At 42.6% G+C, this 24,587-nt stretch overlaps 1 protein-coding gene across 1 annotated transcript in view; it reads left to right on the forward strand.

Annotated features, from left to right (window-relative positions):
* Window positions 1-22,419, forward strand: part of DLGAP4 (DLG associated protein 4) — a 141,322-nt gene extending 118,903 nt beyond the window's left edge. Inside the window, exons 10-12 of the mRNA XM_046679211.1 lie at window positions 18,539-18,630; window positions 19,574-19,729; window positions 20,592-22,419. Of these exons, the coding sequence (XP_046535167.1) occupies window positions 18,539-18,630; window positions 19,574-19,729; window positions 20,592-20,810 (467 nt within the window). The 3' untranslated portion in view covers window positions 20,811-22,419. The remainder of the gene's footprint in view (window positions 1-18,538; window positions 18,631-19,573; window positions 19,730-20,591) is intronic.
* Window positions 22,420-24,587: the final 2,168 nt, after the last annotated feature.

The raw sequence follows: 24,587 nt of genomic DNA on the forward strand, positions 1-24,587 counted from the left end.
TGCCAAATTCATTTATTAGTTCTAACAGTTTTTTGTGGCATTTTTAGGGTTTTCTCACGATCATGTCGTCTACAAACAGGGACAGTTTTACTTCTTCCTTTCCAATTTGGATTCCTTTTATTTCTTTTTCTTGCCTAACTGCTCTGGTTAGAACTTCCAATATGTTGAATAGAAGTGGAGAAAGTGGGCATCCTTGCCTTGTTCCTGATTTTAGAGAAAACACTTTCAGTCTTTCACCATCAAGTATGATGTTTGCTGTGAGTTTTTCTTATGTGTCTGTTATTATGTTGAGGTAGTTTCCTTCTATTCTTAGTTTGTTGTGTTGGGTATTTTTTGGGAATTGGCCCTAAGCTAACATCCGTGCCAGTCTTCCTCTATTTTGTATGTGAGATGCTGCCACAGGAGGGCTTGATGAGCAGTGTAGGTCCACGCCTGGGATCTGAACCCACAAACCCTGGGCCACTGAAGTAAAGCACACAATCTCAACCACTCTGCTAATGGGCTGACCCTAGTTTGTTGTGTTTTTATCATGAAAAAGGTGTTGGGGGCTGGCCCCATGCCTGAGTGGTTAAGTTCAGGCACTCTGCTGCGGTGGCCCAGGATTTCACTGGTTCAGATCCTGGGCACGGACATGGCACTGCTTATTAGGCCACACTGAGGTGGCGTCCCACATGCCACAACTAGAAGGCCCCACAACTGAAATATACAACTATGTACTGGGGGGATTTGGGGAGAAAAAGCAGAAAAAAAAAAAGGTGTTGAATTTTGTCAAATGCTTCTTCTGCATCAGTTGAGAATGATCCTTCATTCTGTTGATGTGGTGTATTACATTGATCAATTTTTGTATGTTGAACCATCCCTGCATTCCAGGAATAAATCCCACTTTGTTGTGGGATTTAATGTGCTGCTGAATTCTGTTGCTAGTATTTTGTTGAGGACTTTTGCATCAATATTCATAAGGGATGTTGGTCTATAGTTTTCTTTTCTCATAGAGTCTTTGTCGGGCTTTGATATCAGGGTAATGCTGGCCTCATAAGAGTGAGTTAAGAAGTGTTCCCTCTTCTTCCAGTTTTTGGAAAAGTTCGAGAAAGACTGGTATCAGTTATTCTTTAAATGTTTAGTAGGATTCACCAGTGAAGCCACCAGGTACAGGGCTTTTCTTTGTTGGGAGATTTTTGATTACTGATTCAATCTCCTTACTAGTTATAGGTCTATTCAGATTTTGTATTTCTTCATAATTTAGTCTTGGTAGCTTTTGTGTTTCTAGGAATTTGTCTATTTCATCTAAGTTATCCAATTTGTTGGCATACAGATGTTCATAGTACTCTCTTATAGTTGTTTTTATTTCTGTAGAATCAGTAGTAATGTCCTCATTTTCATTTTTGATTTTAGTAATCTGAGTCTTCTTTTTTCCTTAGTCTCTCTAGCTAAAGGTTTGTTGATTCTGTAGACCTTTTTGAAGAGACAACTTTTGGTTTCATTGATTTTCTCTATCGTTTTTCTATTTTCTATTTTGTTTATTTCTGCTGTAATCTGTATTATTTCCTTCCTTCTGCTAGCTTTGGGTTTAGTTTCTTATTCTTTTTCTAGTTCCTTAAGTTGTAAAGTTAGGTTGCTGATTTGGGATCCTTCTTGTTTTTTAAAGATTTTATTTTTTTTCCTTTTTCTCCCCAAAGCCCCCTGGCAGATAGTTGTATGTTCTTAGTTGTGGGTCCTTCTAGTTGTGGCATGTGGGATGCCACCTCAGCATGGCCTGATGAGTGGTGCCATGTCCGCACCCAGGATCCAAACAGGCAAAACCCTGGGCTGCCACAGCGGAGCGCATGAACTTAACCACTCAGCCACGGGGCCAGCCCTTTTTTTTCTTTTTTCTTTTCAAAGACCTTGTTTTTTCATGTAAGCATTTATAACTATAAATTACCTCCTTAGCACTCCTTTTGCTGTGTCCCATAAGTTTGGTACGTTGTGTTTTCATTTTCATTCATCCCTAAGTATTTTCTATTTTCCCTTGTGATTTCTTCTTTGATACATTGGTTGTTTAAAAGTATATTGTTTAATTTCCAAAATTTTGTGAATGTTCCAGTTTTCTTTTGTTATTGATTTCTAACGTCATCCCATTGTGGTCAGAGAAGATATCTATCTTCTAAAAAGTCTATCGAGGGGCTGGCCCGGTGGCATAGCGGTTAAGTTCGTGTGCTCTGCTTCGGTGGCCCAGGGTTCGCTGGTTCAGATCCTGGGCATGGACCTATGCACCACTTATCAAGCCATGCTGTGGCAGGCATCCCACATATAAAATAGAGGAAGATGGGCACAAATGTTAGCTCAGGGCCCATCTTCCTCAAAAAAAGACCCCAAACTATTGAGTCTTAATTTTTGGCCTAACATGCGATCTGTCCTGGAAAATGTCCCACGTACGCTTGAGAAGAACGTGTACTCCGGTTGTTGGGTCAGTTGTTCTGTATGTGTCTGTTAGATCTAGTTGGTTTATTGTGTTGCGTAAGTCCTCTCTTTCCTTGCTTCTCTTCTGTCTGATTGTTCTAGCCATTTTGAGTGAGCTATTGAAGTCTCCAACTATTATTGTAGAATTGTCTGTTTCTGTCTTCAATTCCGTCAGATTTTGTTTCATCTATTTGGATGATCTGTCATTAGGTGTGTAAATATTTATAATTGTTGTATCTTCTTGCTGTATTGCAGGCACCTTTGATTCTTAAGAACACCAATGACAGTTTTTTCATGGTTTCAAAGTTTTGTGGTTTTTTTGGATTTTTTCATATTTAGGTGTTTAATTCATCTGCAGTTTATATTTGTGCATTCTAGAATCTCATTTTTTTCATATGGAAAGCCAGCTGTCACAACACTAGTTACTGAAGTGTCTCTACCTTCCTCAGTGATTAGCAATACCCATCAGTCGTAACCCCTGCCAAATTTCCACATACTCAGAGGTGTGTTTCTGAGCTCCATTCTGTTCTGCTGCTCTTTTGCCTATTTCTGTGTTAATACAGCTTTTAATTACCATAGCTTTGTAACATGCCTTGGTATCTAGTAGGGTGAATCCTTGTTCCTTATTCTTTTTGTCCAAAGAGGGAAACTCTACTTACATCTTCATTCTTCCAATACTAATTTTAGAGTTAGTATATCAAGTTCCTCAGAAAAATTTTTCTGTTATGTTGACTGAAAATAGAGTTTATAGATTAATTTAGGAAGAATTGATACCTATAAAATATTGAGTTCTCTTACCTATGAATAAAGTTTCTCTCTCCATTTATTCAGATCTCCTTTTATGTCCTTCTATTCAAGCTTGATTAATTTCTCTATGAAGGTCTTAAATATTTTTATTAGGTTTATTCCTTGATATTTTCTAGTTTTTGTTTTGATGGTAAAATGAATCATTTTTTTAATGTCTGCATATTCTAATCAGTTATTGCTAGTGGATAGAAATGGTGTTTGATCCTTGTACGTTGATCTTGTGTCCAGCAACGTTGTATAATTCTCAGGTCTCTTCAATTTGCATCATAAATCATCTTATTGTTTGCTAGAGTGGCAACTTTGTGTCTCTCTTTCTAATCTTACTGTGTCTCATGCATAACTTGTCTGACTGCAGGAGCTCCAGGACATTGTGGAATAGTAGGAAGAAAGCAGTGTCTCTCCCCTGGTCCTGACCTTCATTCATTCAGTGAATAGTTACTGAGTACCTGTCATATGCCAGGCACGGTTCTAGCTTCTAGGGACATAGCAGTGAACAAAACAAAGTCCCTGCCCTCACGGAGCTTACAGCTCATGGAGACAGACAGAAAATAACCAAACGAACAAGTAAGCCTATAATATCTAAGATGGTTATATGTGTAACCGAGAAAATAAAGCATAGTAAGGGCAGGATAATGAGTGCTGCATGGGTGGGGGGAGGATGGGGGGCAGTGTCACTGTCACATAGGGAGTCAGGAAAGGCGTCCCTGAGAAGGTGACCTTGGAGCAGAAACCTGAAGGAAGAGAGAGAGAGAGGTGTTAGCGATCAGGAGATCAGAGGTGACAGCAAGGGCAGAGAACTCCTGTGGTGGGCAAGTGCTTCTGTGCCTAGGGAAGGAGGCCAGCGTGGCTGCAGCAGTGAGCAGGAGGAGAGAGGGGGAGAGGAAGTCAGAGTGGTGGCACCCCAAATCACAGAGGGCCTCAGAGGTGTTTTTTCACTCCCAGAAGAGAACTCATTGCAGAGTTTTGAGTGCTGCAACTTGACATTCTTTTTTAAAGGATTAATCTGGTTTCTTTTCTCAAAAGAGAGTTGGAGGAGAGTCACAGTGGAAGTTGCAAGATGAGGTAGGGGGGTGTAACCATAATCTGGGTAAAAGAAGATGGTGGCGGCCATCGAGTCTTTAAGAGAGGGAGTCAGATTCTGGTGGGTTGGATATGGAATAAGAGTGAAAGGGTTCAAAATAGTTTGGAGTCTGAGTGATGAGAAGGATGGAGTTGCCACTGAGATAGAAAAGACTACTGTAAATATCAAGAGGAAAGTCAGGAGTTCAGTTTTACACGTGATAAATTTGATACACATTATTAGTGTCAGAGTGGAGAAGTCAAGCAGCCAGTTGGATGTATGAGTCTGGAGAGAGGTCTAGGTTGAAGATTATATTTGGGAGTCATCAGAGTACAGATTAAGGCCAAAAATGAGATGAGAATGCCTAAGGAGCAGAGAAGAGACTGGATGCAAGGACTGAGCCCTGAGACACCACTACTTCACAGTGGGAAAGGAGGAGCAACCAGTGAGATGGGAGAAAAGGCAAGTGGAGCCCAAGTGAATAAGGTTTTCAAGAAGAGAGAATCCAGTGTGTCACATGCTGCTCATGGGCACAGCAGGTCAGATCTAGAAATGTGAGGTCCTTAAAGACCTTGAAGAGCTGGTCTGTTGTTGTGGAACGGTGATGGTGGGGGCAGGCGGAGGGGCAGCCTGATCGGAGGATTAACAGAAAATTCAGGAGAGTAATTGGAGACGCCAGGTATAGACAACTGTATTGATAAATTTTTTTTTAGAGTCAAAGGAGGAGAGGGTTGGGTTTTTTTGTTCTTTTTGTTTTTAAATGGAGTGATATAAGCATGTTTATGTGTGGTTGAGAGTGACCTTGTAGGGAAGGGGACATTCATGATGTGGGAGAGAAAGGGGACATCTGCTGGGATGCTATTCTCATGCAGGGGAGACGGAACTGAATTAGCGCCCAAGTGAAGAACAGATAGTGACGGAAGGGAGAGGGGTGTTGCGGTGAGTGAGCAAGTGAGGGGCGCAGGAGGTTTGAGGAGAGGTGTGAAATGGTCGTCCAGAGAGTGCAGGGCCGCTGGATGAGGCTGTGGAGGGAGAACTAGAAGCGGGCAGGAGTGTGTTAGTCCAAAAGGTTAGTTTGTTTTTAATTTTCAGTGTAATTGTGTTGTGTCTAGGGAATGTGTCTGTATCATACACTTTGCGTAAGATGGTGAGTTTGTCCATTTCTCCTTAAAATTCCATCAAATTTTGCTTTATATTATTTTGACGATATCTTAGGTGCACCAAGTTTGGAGTGGTAATATTCCCGGCTGACCCACTCTCTGTTTTTCTGGATGTGTGTTTGTGTTTTGCCTTAAGGTCCTATTTGATGTGTTATGAGTATTGCTGTACCAGCTTTCCTTTGCAATGGGATTTCTATATTTTATTCCTACCATGGTGTTTGTTCTACTTTTTTGAGGTTTCTTTTTTCCTCTCTCTTTTCTTGCCTTCTTTTGGATTAACACACTCCTTTCCCCATTCCCTTTACTAGTTTTGAGTTTGTATTAATTGGAATTAAGTTTGCCTACAATTAAAATTTAAAAAAAAAGAAAAAGTGGTTTGAACAAGACTGTTTATTTCTCTCAAGTTCAAGAATGTCCGAGATAGTAATGCTAGAGGCCTCCGGCTTCTTTGTTCTTGAGGTTTGATGTCATGATTGGCTTCCATTCGCAAGATCTTCTCATCCTCCAGAGTGGCTGCTGCATTCCACAATCCCAAGTGCATTTCAGCCAGCAAAGAACCAGTAGCAAAAAAGAGCAAGCTGTCCCCACACACCACTTCTGCTTCCACCCCTTTGACCAAACTACTCATAGTTTGTTGCCGGGTAGCTACGAGATGGTTGAGTCCAGGCTGTATGTGCTCAGTTAAAACTGAAGGTTCCCCACAGATGACTTGTTTTCAGAAGCCTGTGCTGTGCTCCGCAGACAGTGTGCACATTATAGAGATGTGACAGAACACTAACAACAAGTCCTTATTCTAATATTGCCTCTACTGGAACTTGTTAAAGGATTCTAATATTTTGCATCCCATGCTTCATCTTTTCCATTTGACAATACTTTTTCCCAGAAAATTAACACCATCTATGCCTAAGAAATTTCTGTGTTTTTACTTCATCTGAATAAAGTTGCTATTTGACATGAAGAAAAAAAGAAAATCCCAGGCTCTATTTCTGAGGCAGAAGGAGAAACAGACATTGGGAACAACTGGTCCTATCTGCCACAGAAGTTCTGCACTGTGTTTCTCTTCTTTTACCCTTAAAATTTTAACATTGTTACTCAACATCTTTTCCTTTCTCTCAAACAACACAAGGACTTGAAATATGATTTATATAGTTGTTTTCTTAGGGGTAAAACCCTACAAATAATAATCATTATTATATAATTTTCAATTTATTATAAATTATAATTATTTTATCCATATATTTATTTAGATTTATCTATATGTTTATAATTTTCTTTGCTCACCCTTCCTTCTTATATCTCAGATCTTCCTTCTTGGATCATCATCTTCTTGGCTGAGTACGTCCTTTAGAACTTCCTTTAGTGAGAACCGGAGAACTAGCATTAACTCTGTTTTTATTTATCTGGAAATATTTATTTTTGCTCTCATTCTTTTTTTTTTTTTTGAGGACGATTACCCCTGAGCTAACTGCTGCCAATCCTCCTCTTTTTGCTGAGGAAGACTGACCCTGAGCTGACATCCATGCCCATCTTCCTCTACTTTATATGCAGGTGCCACGTCCACACCCGGGATCCGACCAGCAAACCCCGGGCTGCTGAAGCGGAATGTGCACACTTAACCGCTGTGCCACCAAGCAGGCCCCCTCGTTCTTCTTCTTAACCTGTATTTTTATTGTGAAATAAACATGCAAAGAGTAGACAAAGAAAAATAATAAAAAGAACACGTATACTCACCACCTAGTTTACAAAATAAAGTGTGACCAATATCTTTGCAGTCCAGTGATCACCTCCTTTCTCCCGTAGCAGTAAGCACTGTCATGAATTTTGTGTTAATTATACCCTTGCTTTTCCTTATACTTATACCACATATATGTGTGACCCTAAGGAATATATTGTTTAGTTTTGCCTGTTTTTGAAATTTATATTCATAGAAGCACAGTGTGTGTATTTTCCTGAAGCTTGCCTTTTTTATTCAGCCTGGTTTTTGAGATTCATCCATGTTAGAGCCTGTACCTGCAATTCAGTCTTTTCATTGGTATGTAGCAGTCCACTCTGAATATACTACTGCTTATCGACTCCACTGATGAGCATATGAATTGTTTCTAGTTTTCCGGTTGTGAACAATTTTTTATAACAGTGTTGAGATATAATTTACATAGCATAAAATTCACCTCTTTCTACAACTCAGTGGTTTTAGTATATTCACAGAGTTGTGCAGCCATCACTGCTATTTATTTTAGAACATTTTCATCATCCCCAAAAGAAACCTTGTATCTATTTAGCCATCACTCCCTATCCCTCTCTCCCCCTCCCCCAGCCCTAGGAAATCGCTAATCTGTTTTATTCTCTATAGATTTGTGTATTCTGGACATTTCATATAAATGGAGTCGTTCATTATGTGGTCTTTTGTGTCTGGCTTCTTTCACTTTGCATAATGTTTTTGAGATTTATCCACGTTGTAGCATGTGTCAGTACTTCCTTTTTATTGCTGAGTAATATTCCATTGTATGGATGTATTGCATTTTGCTTATCCATTCAAAAGCTGTTTCTACTTTTTTGGCTATTAGGTACTCTTTGAAACACAAAAGTTTAATTTTAGTGAAGTCCAGTTGGTTTTTTCTTTTGTCACTCTTGATTTGGTGTCAAGTCTTTAAGAAACCACTGCCTAATCCAAGGTTATGAAGATTTATTCCTGTTTGCTTCTAAGAGTTTTATAGTTTTAGCTGTAAGTTTGTGATTCATTTTGAGTTAATTTCTGTATATGTTGTGAGGTATGAGTCCACCTTCATTCTTTTACATTTGGATATCGAGTTGTCCCAGCACCATTTGTTAGAGAGACTGTTCTTTCCCCATTGAATGCTCTTGGCACCCTTGTCAAAAATCAATTGACCATAGGGGGCTGGCCCAGTGGCACAGCGGTTAAGTGTGTTATGTTCCGCTTCGGTGGCCCGGGGTTTGCCAGTTCGGATCCCGGGTGCAGACATGGCACCACTTGGCACGCCATGCTGTGGTAGGCATCCCACATATAAAATAGAGGAAGATGGGCATGGATGTCAGCTGAGGGCCAGTGTTCCTCAGCAAAGAGAGGAGGATTAGCAGCAGTTAGCTCAGGGCTAATCTTCCTCAAAAAAAATTAAAAAATCGGTTGACCATAAATGTAAGGGTTTATTTCTGGACTCTCAATTCTATTCCATTGCACTGATGTACATGTGTATGCTTCTGCCAGCACCACACTGTCACGATTACTATAGCTTTGTAGTAAGTTTTGAAATTGGGAAGTATGAGTCCTCCAACTTTGTTCTTCAAATAAAAATACAACAAAAAGGGGCCAGCCCTGTGGCCAAGTGGTTAAATTTGCACGCTCCACTTCAGTGGCCCAGGGTTTCGCCAGTTCAGATCCTGGGCATGGACATGGCACCGCTCATCAAGCCATGCTGAGGCGGTGTCGCACATAGCACCACCAGAAGGACCTACCGCTAGAATATACAGCTATGTACTGGGGGGCTTTGGGGAAAAGAAGAAGAAGAAGAAAAAGATTCGCAGCAGATGTTAGCTCAGGTGCCAGTCTTTTAAAAACAAAACGAAAGAAAGAAGTTTATGGCCAGTTCTCACTAAAGGAAGTTCTAAAATATGTACTTCATTCTTGCATTTCCATCTGAATTTTAGGATCAGCTTATCAATTTCTGCAGAAAACGCAGCTGGGATTTTATTTTGCTAGGAATTGTCTTACATCTGTCGTTCAGTTTGAGGAGTAGTGCCATCTTACTGTTAGGTCTTCCAACCTGAACATGGGATGTCTTTCCATTTATTTAGGTTTCAAAAAATTTCCTTCCATAATGTTTTGTAGTTTTAATGGACAATTCTTACATTTCTTTTGTTAAATTTATTCCTAAGTATTTTATTCTTTTTGACACTATTGTAAATGGAATTTTCTTTTTCATTTTCAGATTGTTCATTATTAGTGTACAGAAATACAACTAATTTTTGTATATTGATCTTATATGCTGCAGCCTTGCAGAACTTGTTTATTAATTCTAAGTTTTGGGGTGATTCTTTAGGATTTTTTATATATAAGATAATTTCATCTGAGAATAGAGATAGTTTTTTGTTGTTGTTTTGGGTTTTTTTAAAGATTTTATTTTTACTTTTTCTCCCAAAGCCCCCTGGTACATAGTTGTGTATTTTTAGTTGTGGGTCGTTCTAGTTGTGGCACGTGGGATGCCACCTCAGCATGGCTTGATGAGCAGTGCCATGTCTGTGCCCAGGATTTGAACTGGCGAAATCCTGGGCCACCAAAGCAGAGTGCACGAACTTAACTGCTCGGCCATGGGGCCGGCCCCAAAATAGTTTTACTTGTTTCTTTCCAATATAGATTCCTTTTATTCTGTTTTCTACCTAATGGCCGTGGCTCCATATAATGTTGAAAGAAGTGGCAAGAATGGGGTCATCCTTGTTTTTGTCTCATTCCTGATCTTAGTGAGAAATGATTCAGTCTTACACCATCAAGTATGATGTAAACGGTGGGTTATTATGAACATATTTGATCATGTCTCCTGGTGTACATATACAAGAGTTCTGTAAGGTATTTACTGGGAGTGGAAATGCTTGGGTCATAGGGTATGCATATGTTTAGATTTACAAGAAATGCCAAATTGTTTTCCAAAGTGATTATACCAATTTATTATTCCCTTAGCACTGTGTGAAAGTACCCAGTGCTCTACGTCTTTACTTACACTTGGTGTGTAAGAGATTTTCTCCTTCCCCCAAATCTACAGATATGAAGTAGTGGTTATAATTTGCATTTCATTGCTTACTAATAACATTGAACATCTTTTCACATTTTAACCGTTTATGTTTCCTCCTCTGTGAAATATCTGTTCATGTTTGTGCTCATTTTTCTATTAAGTTGTCTGTTGTTTTCTTTTTGCCTCATAGGTGATCTTTATAAATCTGGATTCTGGAACCTTTGTCAGTTATAGTTATAGGTATTGTAAATATCTTTTCCCAGTTTGTGACTTGCCTTTTCATTTTCTTCATGGCATCTTTTAAATGAACAGATATTCTTAATTTTAATTTAAATTTATCAGTCTTTTCCTGTAAAGTTTGTACTTTTTCTATCTTAAGAAATCCATCCTTCTCCCAAAGTCAAAAGATATTAAAATAATAATAAGCTGTTTTCTTGTTAACAGTTTTCAAGTTTTGTCTTCCATATTTAAGTCCTTGATCCTTTGTAATTGATTTGTCTGCACAGAGTGAGATAAGGCTCTGTGTTAATTTTTTCTTATTGGATAATAATGTACTAAAATGTTCGCCTTTCTTCTATCGATATGCAATACAGCTCTGGCAAATATCAAGTTTCCTATGTGTATTGATCTGCTTCTGAGCTTTCTATTCTGTTCGTTAGTCCATCCCTAAGCCCAAATCATACTTTCTTCATTATTATAACTGTATAATGAATCTTGATAATTGGAAGGACAACTTCCCCCAACCTTATTCTTCTTCAAGAGTGTCTTGGCTAATCTTGGCTCTTTGCTCTTCCATATAAATTTTAGCATCAGCTTTTCAAGTTCTATGTTGAGATTTTGATTAGAATTATATTAATTCTGTAGATCAATTTGGGGAAAAACTGACATCTTTATGAACTGAGTCTTTTCTATCCAAGAACATGATTATGTCTCTCCATTTATTTAGGTCTTCTTTAGTGTCTTTCAATTAGATTTTACATTTTCTACATAAAAGTTTTGCATATTTTTTAAAGATTTGTTAGACTAGTATTTTAATTTTTGAGGGATGTAAATGTTTTTTGTTGTTATGTTTCCTATTTATTGTTGATGAAATGCTCTTGACCTTTATATTTATCTTATATCTAGAAACCTTGCTATGTTCTTATTAATTTTATTTGTCAATAAGGAATTGCTTTTAAAATTATACCTCTGAGTATGAAGTTTATTGTAGGTTTGTTGTAGATATTCTTACTCTGGTTAAGAAAATTGTTGAATTTAATGAAATTTCTTACTATATCTATTTAGTTAATCATATAGTTTCTCTTTTTTTACTCTAATAATGGGGTAAATTTTATTAATAGATTTTTCTCCTTTCTTGCCTTCTTTTTGGATTAATCAAGCCTTTATTTCCAGTTTTCTCATTAGCTTATTATTCTTTTAGTAGTTACTCTAAAGATTACAGACTGCATCCTTGGCTTTGTAAAGAATAATGTAAATTAGTACCTTTCCCACTTCCCAGATGATGCAAGGATCTTAGAACACTTTTATTCTCCTCCTAACTTGTGTACTATTGCTGTGAAGTATTTTTTACAATCAGTATTACAATCAGTATTTACTTAGCTTTACCCACATATTTACCCTTTCTGTTACTCTTCACTCCTTTACAGTCATGGGCCACATTTTGACATTTCAGCCAAAAGCAGACCACAAATATGATGGTGTCCCATAACATTAGTACAATATAGCCTAGTGTGCAATAGGCTGGCTATACCATCTAGGTTTGTGCAGGTACTGTAGGGGAGGAAGAAAGTTTCCTCTACCCTTCTGTGTTCTTCTGAAGGATTAAATTGACATGAGACAGATTAACAGGAGGAAAACAAACAGAAGTTTAATAACATGTATACATGAGAGAAACCCAGGGAAACCAAGTAACTTGCCACAATGGTGGAGGCCCTCACCTTTAACACTGTCCTCAGCCAAAGACAAAAGAAAATGCTGGGAGTGAGGAGAGTCAGGAACTTCAAAGGGAAGGAAGGCAATTCACAGGTAGGTGAAACGGAGCCAAATATTTGGGAAACAAGTGTTTGGCCACTCAGAAACAGAAGAACACAGAGGGAAGCCCAACAAAGGAGCTTTTCTAGGTTCCTCCCTGTCTCCCACCTAGTTCATGTTACGCTAGGATGATAGTGCACTTCTTCTTTTTTGTCTGAATTCTTTTAGGCAGTTAAGGGGAAGGTAACAAGAGAAACTTTCTGAGTCTTTTGTTTCTTAAAAATAATCAGCCTAAAATAATCCTCACGTTAAAGAAACACATTTTTGGGTGGCAAATTTTGCTCCTCTTCAGTACACTCTATGATGTTCATACAACACAACTGCCTAATGACACATTCCTCAGAATGGAGCCCATTGTTAAGTGACACATGGCTATTTCTGTGCTTCTACTTCAGATCACTTTCCTTCTGCCTAAGGAACTCCCTTTATTATTTATTTGAATGTATTTGTCTTAAGATGTCTGTGTTTTCCCCTTTTTTTCCCCTTAAGTTTACCCTATTTATTTATTTTTGTGAGGAAGATAGGCCCTGAGCTAACATCTGTTGCCAGTCTTCCTCTGTTTTATGTGACATGCTGCCACAGCGTGGCTTGATGAGCAGTGCTGGGTCCACATCCGGGATCCGAACCTGTGAACCCTGGGCCACCAAAGTAGAGCGCACAAACTTAAGCACCAGCCCCCCTTCTTGTTTTCGAATGGTATTTTTGCTAAGTATAGAATTCTAGGTTGGTACTGATCTTTCAATACTTTATAAATGTCTTTGACTACGTTCTGATTTCCAGCCTTTTTATTGAAAAGTCAGCTGTCAGTCTTCCTGCTGCTCCTTTGAAGAATAATTTGTTTTCTCCCCTCTGTCTGCTTTTCAGATTTTCTCCTTGTCTTTGAGTTTTACTGTGAACCTAGGTGTGGTTTTCTTGGTATTTTTCCAGTATGATGTTCACAGTTTCTTGAATCTTTGGCTTTAATAACTTCCATCAGTTTCAGAAAAGTCTTGACCATTATTTCCTCAAATTTCTGCTGCATTTTATTTCTTCTCTCCTTGTGAACTCCAGTTACACATATGTTAGACTGTCATGTGTTGTGTTTCTTCATTCTCTTTTCTGTGTTTTCCCTTTTTTTTTTTTTCACTCCCTCTGAGCCTCAGTCTGGATATTTCCTGCTGGATTATTTTATAGCTCAGTTGTAATTAATCTATTAAGCCCAGCTATTGCAGTCTTTATTTGTACCTGTCTCCTTTGTATCTTGATCAGTTTGGATCCTTAGCTCATTTGTTTTTCAGCCTGTCCTTTTTAAAAATAGAAGTTTTGAAGCCTATGGATTTCCCTTTAAGTCCTACTTGAGCCATATCTAACAAGGTGGGATATGTAATATTTCCAGCTTCCAGTGTGATTTCTTTGACCAGTGGGTCATTTAAAAGTGTATGTTTTTATGTTTTAGAAGTATCGTTTTTAAACATATGGGTTTATTAGTTATATTTTCATTACTGGTTTCTAACTGAATTATATTAATGTCAAAAAACATGATCTATATGATGCCCATTTCTTTGAAATTTGTTGAGATTTATTTTATGGCCTAGAAGTGGTCAGTATAGCAAATGTTCCATATGTGTGTGAGAAGAAAGTATATTTTACAGTGAGTGGGCATAGGGTTCTCTATTATGTCTTTTAGAACAAGTTTGTTAATGAAATGTTCTCTGACCTTAGTGATTTTTTTGGTCTGCTTTATCTGTTCACTACTCAGAGAGGTTATGTTAAGGTCTTCCACTCTCATGGTAGATGTGTCAGTGTCTCCTTACAGTCTGTTACTTTTTGCATTTACACAATTGAAACTATGTTATTACATGCCTATGAGTTAAGAATCATTTTAATTTCCTGGTGAATTGAACCTTTTATCAATATTTAGTGATCCTTTTTCTCTTTCTACTTTTTGGCTCAGAGTCCATTCTTATAGTATAGTATAACTTAGTATAACTATACCAGCATTCTTTTTTCAGTATTTACATAGTATACCTTTTTCCATTTTCTTATTCATAACCTTTCTGTGTTCTTAGCTTTTAGGTTGTGTCTCTTATCAACAGCATATATCATACCTCTGGATGTTGGTTTTGTATCCAACCTGAAATTGGTATATTTTAATTGGAAATTTAGTCCATTTGTAAAGATTATAATTACTAGTATATTTGGATTAATTTCTACCATTTTGTTTTGCACTTTCTGTCTCTTTGCTGCCTTTTCTAAAATCATTTTTTGATTGTGGCAAAATACATATAACATAAAATTTGCCATTTTAGCCACTCGTAAGCATACAGTTCAGTGGCATTAATTACATTAACAATGTTCTGCAACCATCACCACTATATAATTCTAAAACTCTTTCATTACCCCAAACAGAAACTGTATCTATTCAGCAATAACTCCTCCTTCCAAGCCCCTGCCCCCTAGTAACTTCTAATGTACTTTTCTGTCTCTGTGAATTTGCCTATTCTAGATATTTCATGTAAGTGGAATCATACGATATTTGTCCTTTTGTGTCTGGTTTATTTCACTTAGCATAATGTTTCAGGGCTCATCTATGTTATAGCACATATCAGAACTTCATTCCTTTTTATGGGTGAGTAACATTCCAGTGTGTGTATCCATATCTTGTTTATCCATTCATCTATTGATGGGCACTTGGGTTGTTTCCACCTTTGACCATTGTGAATAATACTGCTTTGAATATTGGCATACAAGTACCTGTTTAAATCTCTGTTTTCTCTTCTTTTGGGTATATACTTAGGGGTAGAATTGCTGGGTCATGTGGTAATTCTGTGTTTAACTTGTTGAGGAACCACCAAACTGTTTTCTACAGCAGCTGCACCATTTTACATTCCCACCAGTAATGCACAAGGTTCCAGTTTCCCCCCATCTTTGCCAACACTTGTTTTCTGGCGGGTTTTTTGGGTTGTTTTGTTTTTATCCTAATGGGTGTGAAGTGATTTTGATTTGTAGTTCCCTAATGACTAATGATGTTGAGGATGCTTACTATTATCTTTGGAGAAATGTCTGTTCAAGTCTTTGCCCATTTTTTAATTGGACTGTTTGTCTTTTTGTTGTTAAGTTGTAGGAGTTCTTTATATAGTCTGGATATTAAACCTTTAGATAGATGATTTGCAGATAATTTTTCCATTCTCTAGGTTGTCTCTACACTTTCTTCTTAGTATCCTTTGATGAATAAAAGTTTTCTGTTTTAATGAAGTCAGATTTATTTTTTCTTTTGCTGCCTGTGCTTTTGATGTCGTAAGAAACTACTGCCAAATTCAAGGTCATGAAGGTTTTCCCCTATGTTTTATTTTAAGAGTTTTATTTATTTTTGCTGAGGAAGATTCACCCTGAGCTAACATCCACTGCCAATCTTCCTCTTTTTGTATGTGAGCTGTTGCCACAGCATGGCCACTGACAGACAAGTGGTGTGTGTCCACGCCTGGGAACCAAACCCAGGCCGCCAAAGCAGAGTGTGCCAAACTTAACCACTAGGCCCCCGGGGCTGGCCCTATTCTAAGAGTTTTATAGTTTTAGCTCTTATGTTTAGGTCTTTGATCCATTCTGAGTTAATTATTTTATGTGGTACAAGGTGAGGGTCAACTTCATTCTTTGGCGTGTGGCTATCTAGCTTCCCCAGCAGCCTCTGTTGAAGAGACTGTGCTGTCCCCCATTCATCCTCGCTCCTGAGGGATAGTTCCTCTGGGCGTAGGATTTTCAGTTAGTACTTTAAGTCAATACAGTCTCTATCTGTTGCTGTAGTTTAGAAATTTGCTGTTTAATTCATTCCCTTGGCAGTAATCTGTCCTTTTCCTTTGGCTAGTTTTTAAGAGCTTCTCTGTCTTTGGTTTTACTGTAAATAAGAGTCAATTTGCTGGGGATCCATTTGGCTTCCTGACTCTTGAGGACCAGTGTCCTTAGCCATTTCTGCGAAGTTCCTAATCAGGATCTCTTTGAATATTTCTTTCTTCCATTCTGTTTTCTTCTGTTAGAACTCTGATAGATGTAGACTGAGTCTCCCTCTCTCTTCCATGGCTCTCAATCACTTTCTTTTTCATGGTCTCTTTTTTTTTGCCTTAAAGATTTTATTTTTCCTTTTTCTCCCAAAGCCCCCCAGTAAGTTGTGGGCCCTTCTAGCTCTGGCACGTGGAACGCCGCCTCAGCATGGCCTGATGAGCGGTGCCATGTCCGCACCCAGGATTCGAACTGGCGAAACCCAGGGCCTCTGAAGCGGAGCACACAAACTTAACCACTCGGCCACGGGGCCGGCCCTCACAGTCTCTTCTTTTTAATACATTTAGTTGCTTCTTTTATTTCTTAAGAAACAAGGTGCCCAGGTAGAGCCTTATGGTTAGGAATTCTCAGGAGAAACTTTTCCTTTTATTCTCACTCTACCTTAGAACAAGCCAGGCACACATCCCACTACCTACTTGAGGCGGGGCGGGGGTGGGGGGGGCTCATTTCATTTCCGGCAGCTTAGCTATTCATTTTAAAAGATGTTTTGTTAATCAAGCAGTTTGTGTTCTGTACCAGGAGCTTTTCACTCCTGTTCTCCTTGTGCTTTATTCTTTGTCCTGCTTCCCGCGTGGCCCTTGTCTCCGGGCTGGCCTGATTTTTCTCTTGCACTGCTTCCAGAGCTCGTGTTTTATCTCCTTCCATTGGCTCACATCTCTTTTTCCCAGCACCTCTATCTCTGCTTGGAACCACTGTTTGACATATTCATGACAAAATGTCACACTTTTCCTCTATTCTCTGGTAACAACTTTTGTGGTGAATGTTCTCTGCCATTTGCTGTTCCTGTAATATCTGCTGAGCTCTTGTATTACCTCCTTTTTAATTACTAATTTCTTAATGAGGTGAAACTCTTCCATGATGAGCTCTCGTCAGTAGATCATTGAGGGAGAGGGGCTAGGATTGTGTCTCAGGCTGGCAGGAAGACCTAAGGGACAGGTGCAGGTGTGCATTCTTCAGCCTTGTCTTCTACTTTGGAGAACTCAAAACTGCCACCTTTATCTGAGACCTTTGACCCCAAGAATCCTCCTTGTGTGGCCATCACTGCATCTGGCAGCTTTCCTCATACACTGTGCTCTGGGGTTCTGTCAGAGAGAATTTCTATTTCATTTCCATTTCTTGTTTACTCTGTTTTGCTCTTTAGTGACTTCTAAGGGGGTTAGAGGTAGCATTGTCTTTATGCCACCACTTTAAAACTGGAAGTCACACAAAAAGCCCTGGGCAAAAAAGCATGCCAAAGGATAAGAGACACTGGGACCCCCAGTTGAGAAAAGAGGGAAAAATGGTGTTGTAGGCAGAAAAGTGACCCCCACCCACCCAAGATCCATAGATCCACAGATCTAATACCCAGAACTGTGAGTATATTAGGTTGCAAAGGGGAATTAAGGTCACTAATCAGCTGAGCTTAAGCCAGGGAGATTGTGCAGGAGGGTCCTTGAAAGTGGAAGAGGGAAGCCAGGCTGATACAACATGAGGACTCGACCCACCCTTTCTGGCTTTGAAGATGGAGGGAGGGGTTGTTTGAAATGTGGGTGGCTCTAGAACCTGGAAAAGGCAGAAACCGATTCTGCCCTCGAGCCTCTGGGAGACACCTTGATTTTAGCCTAGTGAGACCCCTGTGGGACTTCTAACCTACAGAACTGTAAGATAACAAATTGGTGTTGTTTAAGCTGCCCAAAAACCCCCCAAAAACTAGAAGTCACACTAAAAGACCAGCCTTGTATTCCTGGGCTAAACACTTCATGGTCAGCTCTTCTGTTGCATTCTATTTGCTTCTATTTTATTTAAGACTTTACATTTATGTTCATAATGAATGTGGTCTATTATTGGCATGTCCTGTCTGCTCTCAAGTCTCCTGAAATGAGTTGTGTCATTTTCTGTGTTTATTTACTGTCTGCAGCAGTTTGAATATTCTACGGCAGGGATTTTTTAAACAGTTACTGGTCTAATCAGAGTTTCTATTTCTTTTTGAGTCCGTGATACTAATTTATGTTTTCCTGGAAAATTGTTCCATTTAAACTCAGTTTTCAAATTTATTGCCATAAAATGTCCTTAAGAACTAAATGATGAGGTTCACTTTATATGTATTGTTTGCATTTTTCACAGTGAGAGTGGATTAGTATATAAATAAAATGAAGACCAACTGCCATCACCAAATAATGACTGGTTTCCTCAGGTGGGATGGGCAGGTGAGAGCCTCGACCCCGATCCTGCCTTCCACCCCAAGAGACGCCGCTCTGCTCAGTCTTTCTCCACCTTCTCTTTCTCAGTCTTAGGAAAAGTCCTCAGTGCTGTGGGCAGTGCCCAGCTCCTGATGTCCCAGAAGTTCCAGCAGTTCCGGGGCCTCTGTGAGCAGAACTTGGTGAGTGATTCTTCCTCCACAGCGGGGCTTCCGGCCTTTGGCCGCCTGCCAGCCCCCATCAGGATTAGCCCCTGGAAGCCTCCGTGAGCACCTCCCTAACATGGAGAAGGTGCTGCTTCCTCGTGGCACTGGAAAGAGGATGGTGACACATGTCAGTGCCTAGCATGAGAAAGGGGCCAGGAATGGTCCTGTCAGATCTCTAATACCTTTTGAAATAGCAAAGTGGACTCTGTGTAAAAACAGCCACATGAAAGTTAAAAATCAATTAGCACTGATTTGTTTATATAAAACTCTATATCTAAGACGACAGTCAAGGTAAGAACTAAAGACATACGACCACTAGGCTTCGTGGGTCTCCCCCACCCTTACCTGTCTGGAGGGCAGCTTTTCTTGTGGAAGCCTCTCCAGCTGCTCAGGGCCGGTGTACTCCATGGGGTAGAGGACAATGGCGAGTGTTTGTCCCCGGGACCTGTAGGGTTTGTGGGTTGGCTGGGGTAGTCGTGATGAGAAATGTGTTGTCAAAGAACAGAATGATGGGGGGAACCACCTGGACTCACCTTGGCGTGATCCTGGCTCCTCCCCACCTCACTGTGAGATCATGGCCAAGAACTTGTGTTTCCGTCCTGTAAAATAAGAACATTTGTCTGCCTGGCATGCATTACGGACATGAGAGCCTTCCTCACTGTAGCCCTACAGGGGTGGCAACGGCCTCAGTCCCCACGTATGTGCAGGGCCTGCTCTCATGATGGAACCATCTTCTTCTCCCAGAGATCTCCACCATCAGGGCTGGCAGTGCCCAGGAACTAGTGTCACTTACCCATACAAATACTGACCCTGGGAACGGGAGCAAGACTAGGCCTCAGGAGACCCCAACCATACTTGGGATGGGGTGCAGGATAAGCTTCTGCCTTGCTTGCCCCACTGATCGCCATCTGCCCCACAGAACCCTGATGCCAACCCACGTCCAACAGCCCAGGACCTGGCAGGGTTCTGGGACCTGCTACAGCTGTCCATTGAGGACATCAGCATGAAGTTTGATGAACTCTACCACCTCAAGGCCAACAGCTGGCAGCTGGTGGAGACCCCCGAGAAGAGGAAGGTGAGCATGGAGCAGTGCGGAGGGGAAGTCCAGGGACAAATTCCTGGTCGGCAATAACGCTGCCCACATCGGTCAGTGCTGCTTGGCTCCCTTCTCCGTGTGTTGTCTTTGAGCTGGGGGCTCACATCCATCAGTGCGCGGGGTCCATGCTCGGCACTTGTCCAGCATGCCGCTCGCTCTGTGTAGTTGAGGCTGCCCCCCTAAGCATGCCACCCTGCCCTGCATGTTCAGAAAATGGGGCTCCTGGGAGGCACATGCCCATAGCCTCGAGCACTAGAGTATACATGGCTGTTGGAACTTTGGAGGCAGAAAAATGGTCCTTCTCCTGGGGCCACATTGCCAGGAGTACGGGTGTCTTGACCCAATTCTGCCTCCTGGGGCAGGCTTTTCCCTGAGGCTCAGGCATCCTTCTGTACAACAGTGGCACCCAATGCCCCCTACAGTTGTTAGTTCCTAGACTGTGGCCCTTGTGGGCTCTGATCCCCTAGAACAGCATGTGAGATGGGGCCTGGGAGCTGGAGGCCCTGGATTTAAATCCCACCTCTGGCTGTGTGACTCAGGCTTGTTCTTGCCTGAGTCTTAGGTTTCCAATGGTTCAAAGCAGGGGTGGGAGCAGGTGATCTGCCCATCCCTTCCTGCTAGAACATTCTAGGATCCTAAGCTTGCTTTTTGCTCCTATGCCTTGTGCTATTCCCATTATCATTGCTTCTTGTGGCTTCCTGATTCCAAATGTGTGTTGCTTGTGCCCAATGCGGGAGGCTGGGGTGGAGACTCCAGCTGCCAGCATATGGTGGGTGGTAGCACCACACAAAAGGTGGTACCTTTATTTTATTTTTCTTCCCTCCTCACTGTCTCACTAAAGGAAGAGAAGAAACCACCCCCTCCAGTCCCAAAGAAGCCAGCCAAATCCAAGCCGGCAGTGAGCCGCGACAAGGCCTCTGACGCTGGGGACAAGCAGCGTCAGGAAGCCCGCAAGAGACTCCTGGCGGCCAAGCGGGCAGCTTCTGTGCGGCAGAACTCAGCCACAGAGAGCGCAGACAGCATCGAGATTTATGTCCCCGAGGCCCAGACCCGGCTCTGAGACCAGGAAGCAAACAATCTTAAGTCATTAAGAAAAAAACCACACAAACTAAATGCAAATGGAACAAAATTTTCTCAACCTTTAGTATGATTAGTCTGTCTAGAGACCCTGAGCCAACTTTCAAATTGACGCATACAAGGGCTCACAATTTGGCTTTTTTGGGTCCCTCTCAGCTTTAGGTTATGAAGACTTCACACAAAAAAGTCAACAAAAACACAAAAGTATAAAACTTTTTTTTTCCTCTTGCTGGCCGTGGTGGACGAGATAGATGGACTTCGGCAACTCCCGGCCCAGCCTCCAGACTGCAGTCTTTTTACTTGTTCTATCTAATGAGAACTTAAACTAGCTTGTTTACAAGATGACGACAGTCCAAGGGCAGCCTTGGGCACCTGCCATGTCCTTCCTTCTTTTCCCAGCCACCCCCGCTCTGACCTTGGAGTTTTCATTCTTACATTTTTCTCTCTCCCCTTCAGAGCTCACACGGGGGTCACCATCCTGGCTGTCGGCTTTCTGGTTCTCAGCCCTTTTCGTGGTTGAGAGCCCAGAGGACGGAGATGGACACGCATCCCCTCCCCCACCAAGTGCTCACACACAGTCACACACGCGCACACACGCAGATGTAGGTTCCTCTCAGCAGAAGCAGCCCTCCCACCGCGATCCGCCAGCATCAGGGTCAGGCGGGTGACTCGCCTCTCTGAGAAGATGAGGAAGGTTTGGGGGGGGGGGGGGGGGGGGGGGGGTGACTGAGATAAAAGCCACAGTTATCACACTCCAGACTCCCGCCTTTTTCTTCTCTCCAGCCCCTTCTTCCTTCAGCGAACGTATGACTCTGACTCGCAGGGGGCACTTGAGAGAGGGACCCCGTTTTCCAGGGCTTGTCTGTTCCTGGCCGAGCCTGTGTACAGCACCCGAGGGGCGGGCGGGCGGCTGTCTGTACGTATGTGTACATATGCACATAGACCTTAGAGTGTATATTTAACAAATGCCCATCTGCTCACCCATGCCCACCAGCGCCGCCGCTGGCTCTCGGGGCACCTGGCAGGAGGCGGGTGTGTGAATAGCATATATTTTTACATGTACTATATCTAGGTGTGTGTACACGTGTGTGTAAAAATATATACCTTGTGTGTAAGCAGCCCTTTTTTTGGTCTTCCACCTACCCCCCCCAACCATGGGACTATCTGCCCAGCCTCTGAGTTTTCTGTTCTGTTCTATTTTTTTACCCCAGTCATCCTCTCTCCCCTGCACCCCCCCAGCCCCACTCCCAGGGTGTCATGAGCCCTGAGCTGCAGTGGCCCGGGCCTGCAGGGCGGGGAGGGGGAAGGTGAGGCCCAGCCCGCAGTGCGCTCAGGGCTCGAGGGCTGCTCTCTCCTGTGTATACGAATAGGCACTGGAGACGTCCTTGTGTCCGGCACTTGCTGCAGGGGACCCCGGGTGAACCGAGGACCTGCTCTGGGGCCCCATTCCAGCTTGGCCGCCGTCTGTGACCTTGGGCAAGTCACTTGACCTCTGTGTGCCTCAACTTCCTCCTCTGTAAAACAGGGACAGTCCCTGCCCCTCCCTACCTCACAGGCATGTTGTGAGAATAAATGAGGTAACGTGTACCAAGGGCTCATGGTGTTATTGCAGCGGGATGGGCCAGGCTGGGGTGAGGCGAGTGGAGCAGATGCCCCAGGAGACTGAGCCGGACACCCCTTCCAAATGGCAGCTCTTTGGAAACAGGCTGACTTGAGCGCAAACCATAATTCCAGCTGTCATGTACCAGCTCTGTGATCCTGGGCAAGAAAACTAAGCTCTTGGTTCCCTCACCTGGAAAATGAGTGTGCAACATCTACCTTACCAGCTTCCTCTGAGAAATAAATGCTTAATTAGTCGTCGCTACATGGGAGCCAAGATGGGCTGCCCTTGCTGACAACTCACACCTCTTCCACAGCCCCCGACTCTGCTTGAGCATCTCCCGGGACAGGGTACTGGGGCCCGGGCAGCTTCCGCCACTCGACAGCCACGTGCACCAAGTGCACTTCCTGAGCACCTGCTGTCCCAGGCCAGGGCCTGGCAGTCATTCACAGAGCTCACGCTCTCAGGGGGGACACAGACACTGAACATGTCACAGACGAGTTCAAGTCTCCAACAGGTGACAGAAAAGAAAATGCAACGCAGTGAGGGTGTGGGAACCCATGACAGCATCACCAAACCCAGTCTGGGCAGGAGCATTGTGGTCAAGCCTGGAAGGACAGTGGGTATTAACCAGCTTTGGGGATGGGGGTGGTGTGCAGCGGAGAGCCTGGAGAAAGCACATTCAAGGCAGAAGGAACTGTAGGTGCCAAAACCCGCTGGGAAGAACGTGCGAAAGTTTTTGGGCCAGGCTGAGCTGCAGACCCCTGGTCTCCCTCGGTCCATCTCAGGCTCAGGGAATGCACAGAACTGTCTCCTCAGGAACGTTGTTCACCTGCCCGGCCCTTCCCCAGTTGGGCCCCTTGTGAGCTCATCCCAACCCTGTGGGCAAAACCTCCCTGCACTGGGAGCAGTGGGCTCTCATCTGTGAATCCTGTTAGTGGCACCTGAGCATCTAGTGACCATGGTGGCTCTGATTAACTCCTGGGGCTGGCACCTTCCTCGACCTACCCCTGCCCTGAGACCCGGCAGGGGGTGACTTGAAGGGTTAAGTGAAGAGGTTTTAGGTTACCTTGGACACTGAACTAGGCACCCAGAGGTGAGTGAATGCAAGAGGCGGCCACGCTGGACTTGAGGGCCCCCATCCAGCTGGCAGCCCAGCTCTACCGACGGGCCCTGGGGGACCGGGGTGGATCCTGACCCCTTCAGAGCTTGAGTGTTTGTGTGGCAGCAGAGGAGGGGCCTTGAGGGTTGATCAGGGCCTCAGGGAGGGATCCTGCACTCCCTGAGTCAGAGCATAGTGGGGAGGGAAGCATCTGATGTGCAGAATCTGGGCCCCACTCCCAGTCCTACTGGGGCGGCAGTGGAGGGACCCCCTCTCCCCCGAGTTGAAAGAATAGTCCTTTACCCAGAATTACCAACTGTCAACATTTTGCCACATTTGCATTATTCCTCTCAGGTACATACACAAACATGTTTCCCCTGGAGCCATTTGGAAAGTAAGTTACATACATCATGATACTTCACCCCCTTACAGACCATGCAGCTCCTAAGAATAAGGACATTTCTGCACGACCACAATACCATTATCACCCTCTAATCTAACAAACGAGTGGTCTGCAAGCACCTCCCTTAGCCAGGAAGGCACTCGGTGTGCAGACATTAGCTAAAGCACAGCATGGTCCACATGTCCCAGTGATGTCCTCTATGGCTTTTCCTTTGTACCTCTCCAGGACCCAGTTAAGGATCATTCATTCCTTTCAGTTATCATGTCTCGCTTTTTTTTCCCCCCTGCTTTTTCTTTCCTAAATCCCCCCAGTACACAGTTGAATACTTTTAGTTGTGGGTCGGTCTCTAGTTGTGGCATGTGGGACGCCACCTCGGGCCTGACGAGCGGTGCCATGTCCGCACCCAGGATCCAAACCAGCGAAACCCTGGGCCGCCAGGGAGCACACGTCCGAAGCAGAGCACACGAACTTAACCACTCAGCCACGGTGCCGGCCCCATGTCTCTTTAGTTTTGTTGAATCAAAAACAGTTTTTGTTTTGTTTTTCATGACATTGACAGTTTTTAAGTGTCCAAGCATCTTAGAGAATGCTGCATAATTTGGATTTTTCTTCCCATGACTAGATTCAGATTAAACAGTTTTAACAAGAATATGGC

This window comes from Equus quagga, chromosome 12 (assembly GCF_021613505.1).
Source record: "Equus quagga isolate Etosha38 chromosome 12, UCLA_HA_Equagga_1.0, whole genome shotgun sequence".
NCBI lineage: Eukaryota > Metazoa > Chordata > Mammalia > Perissodactyla > Equidae > Equus > Equus quagga.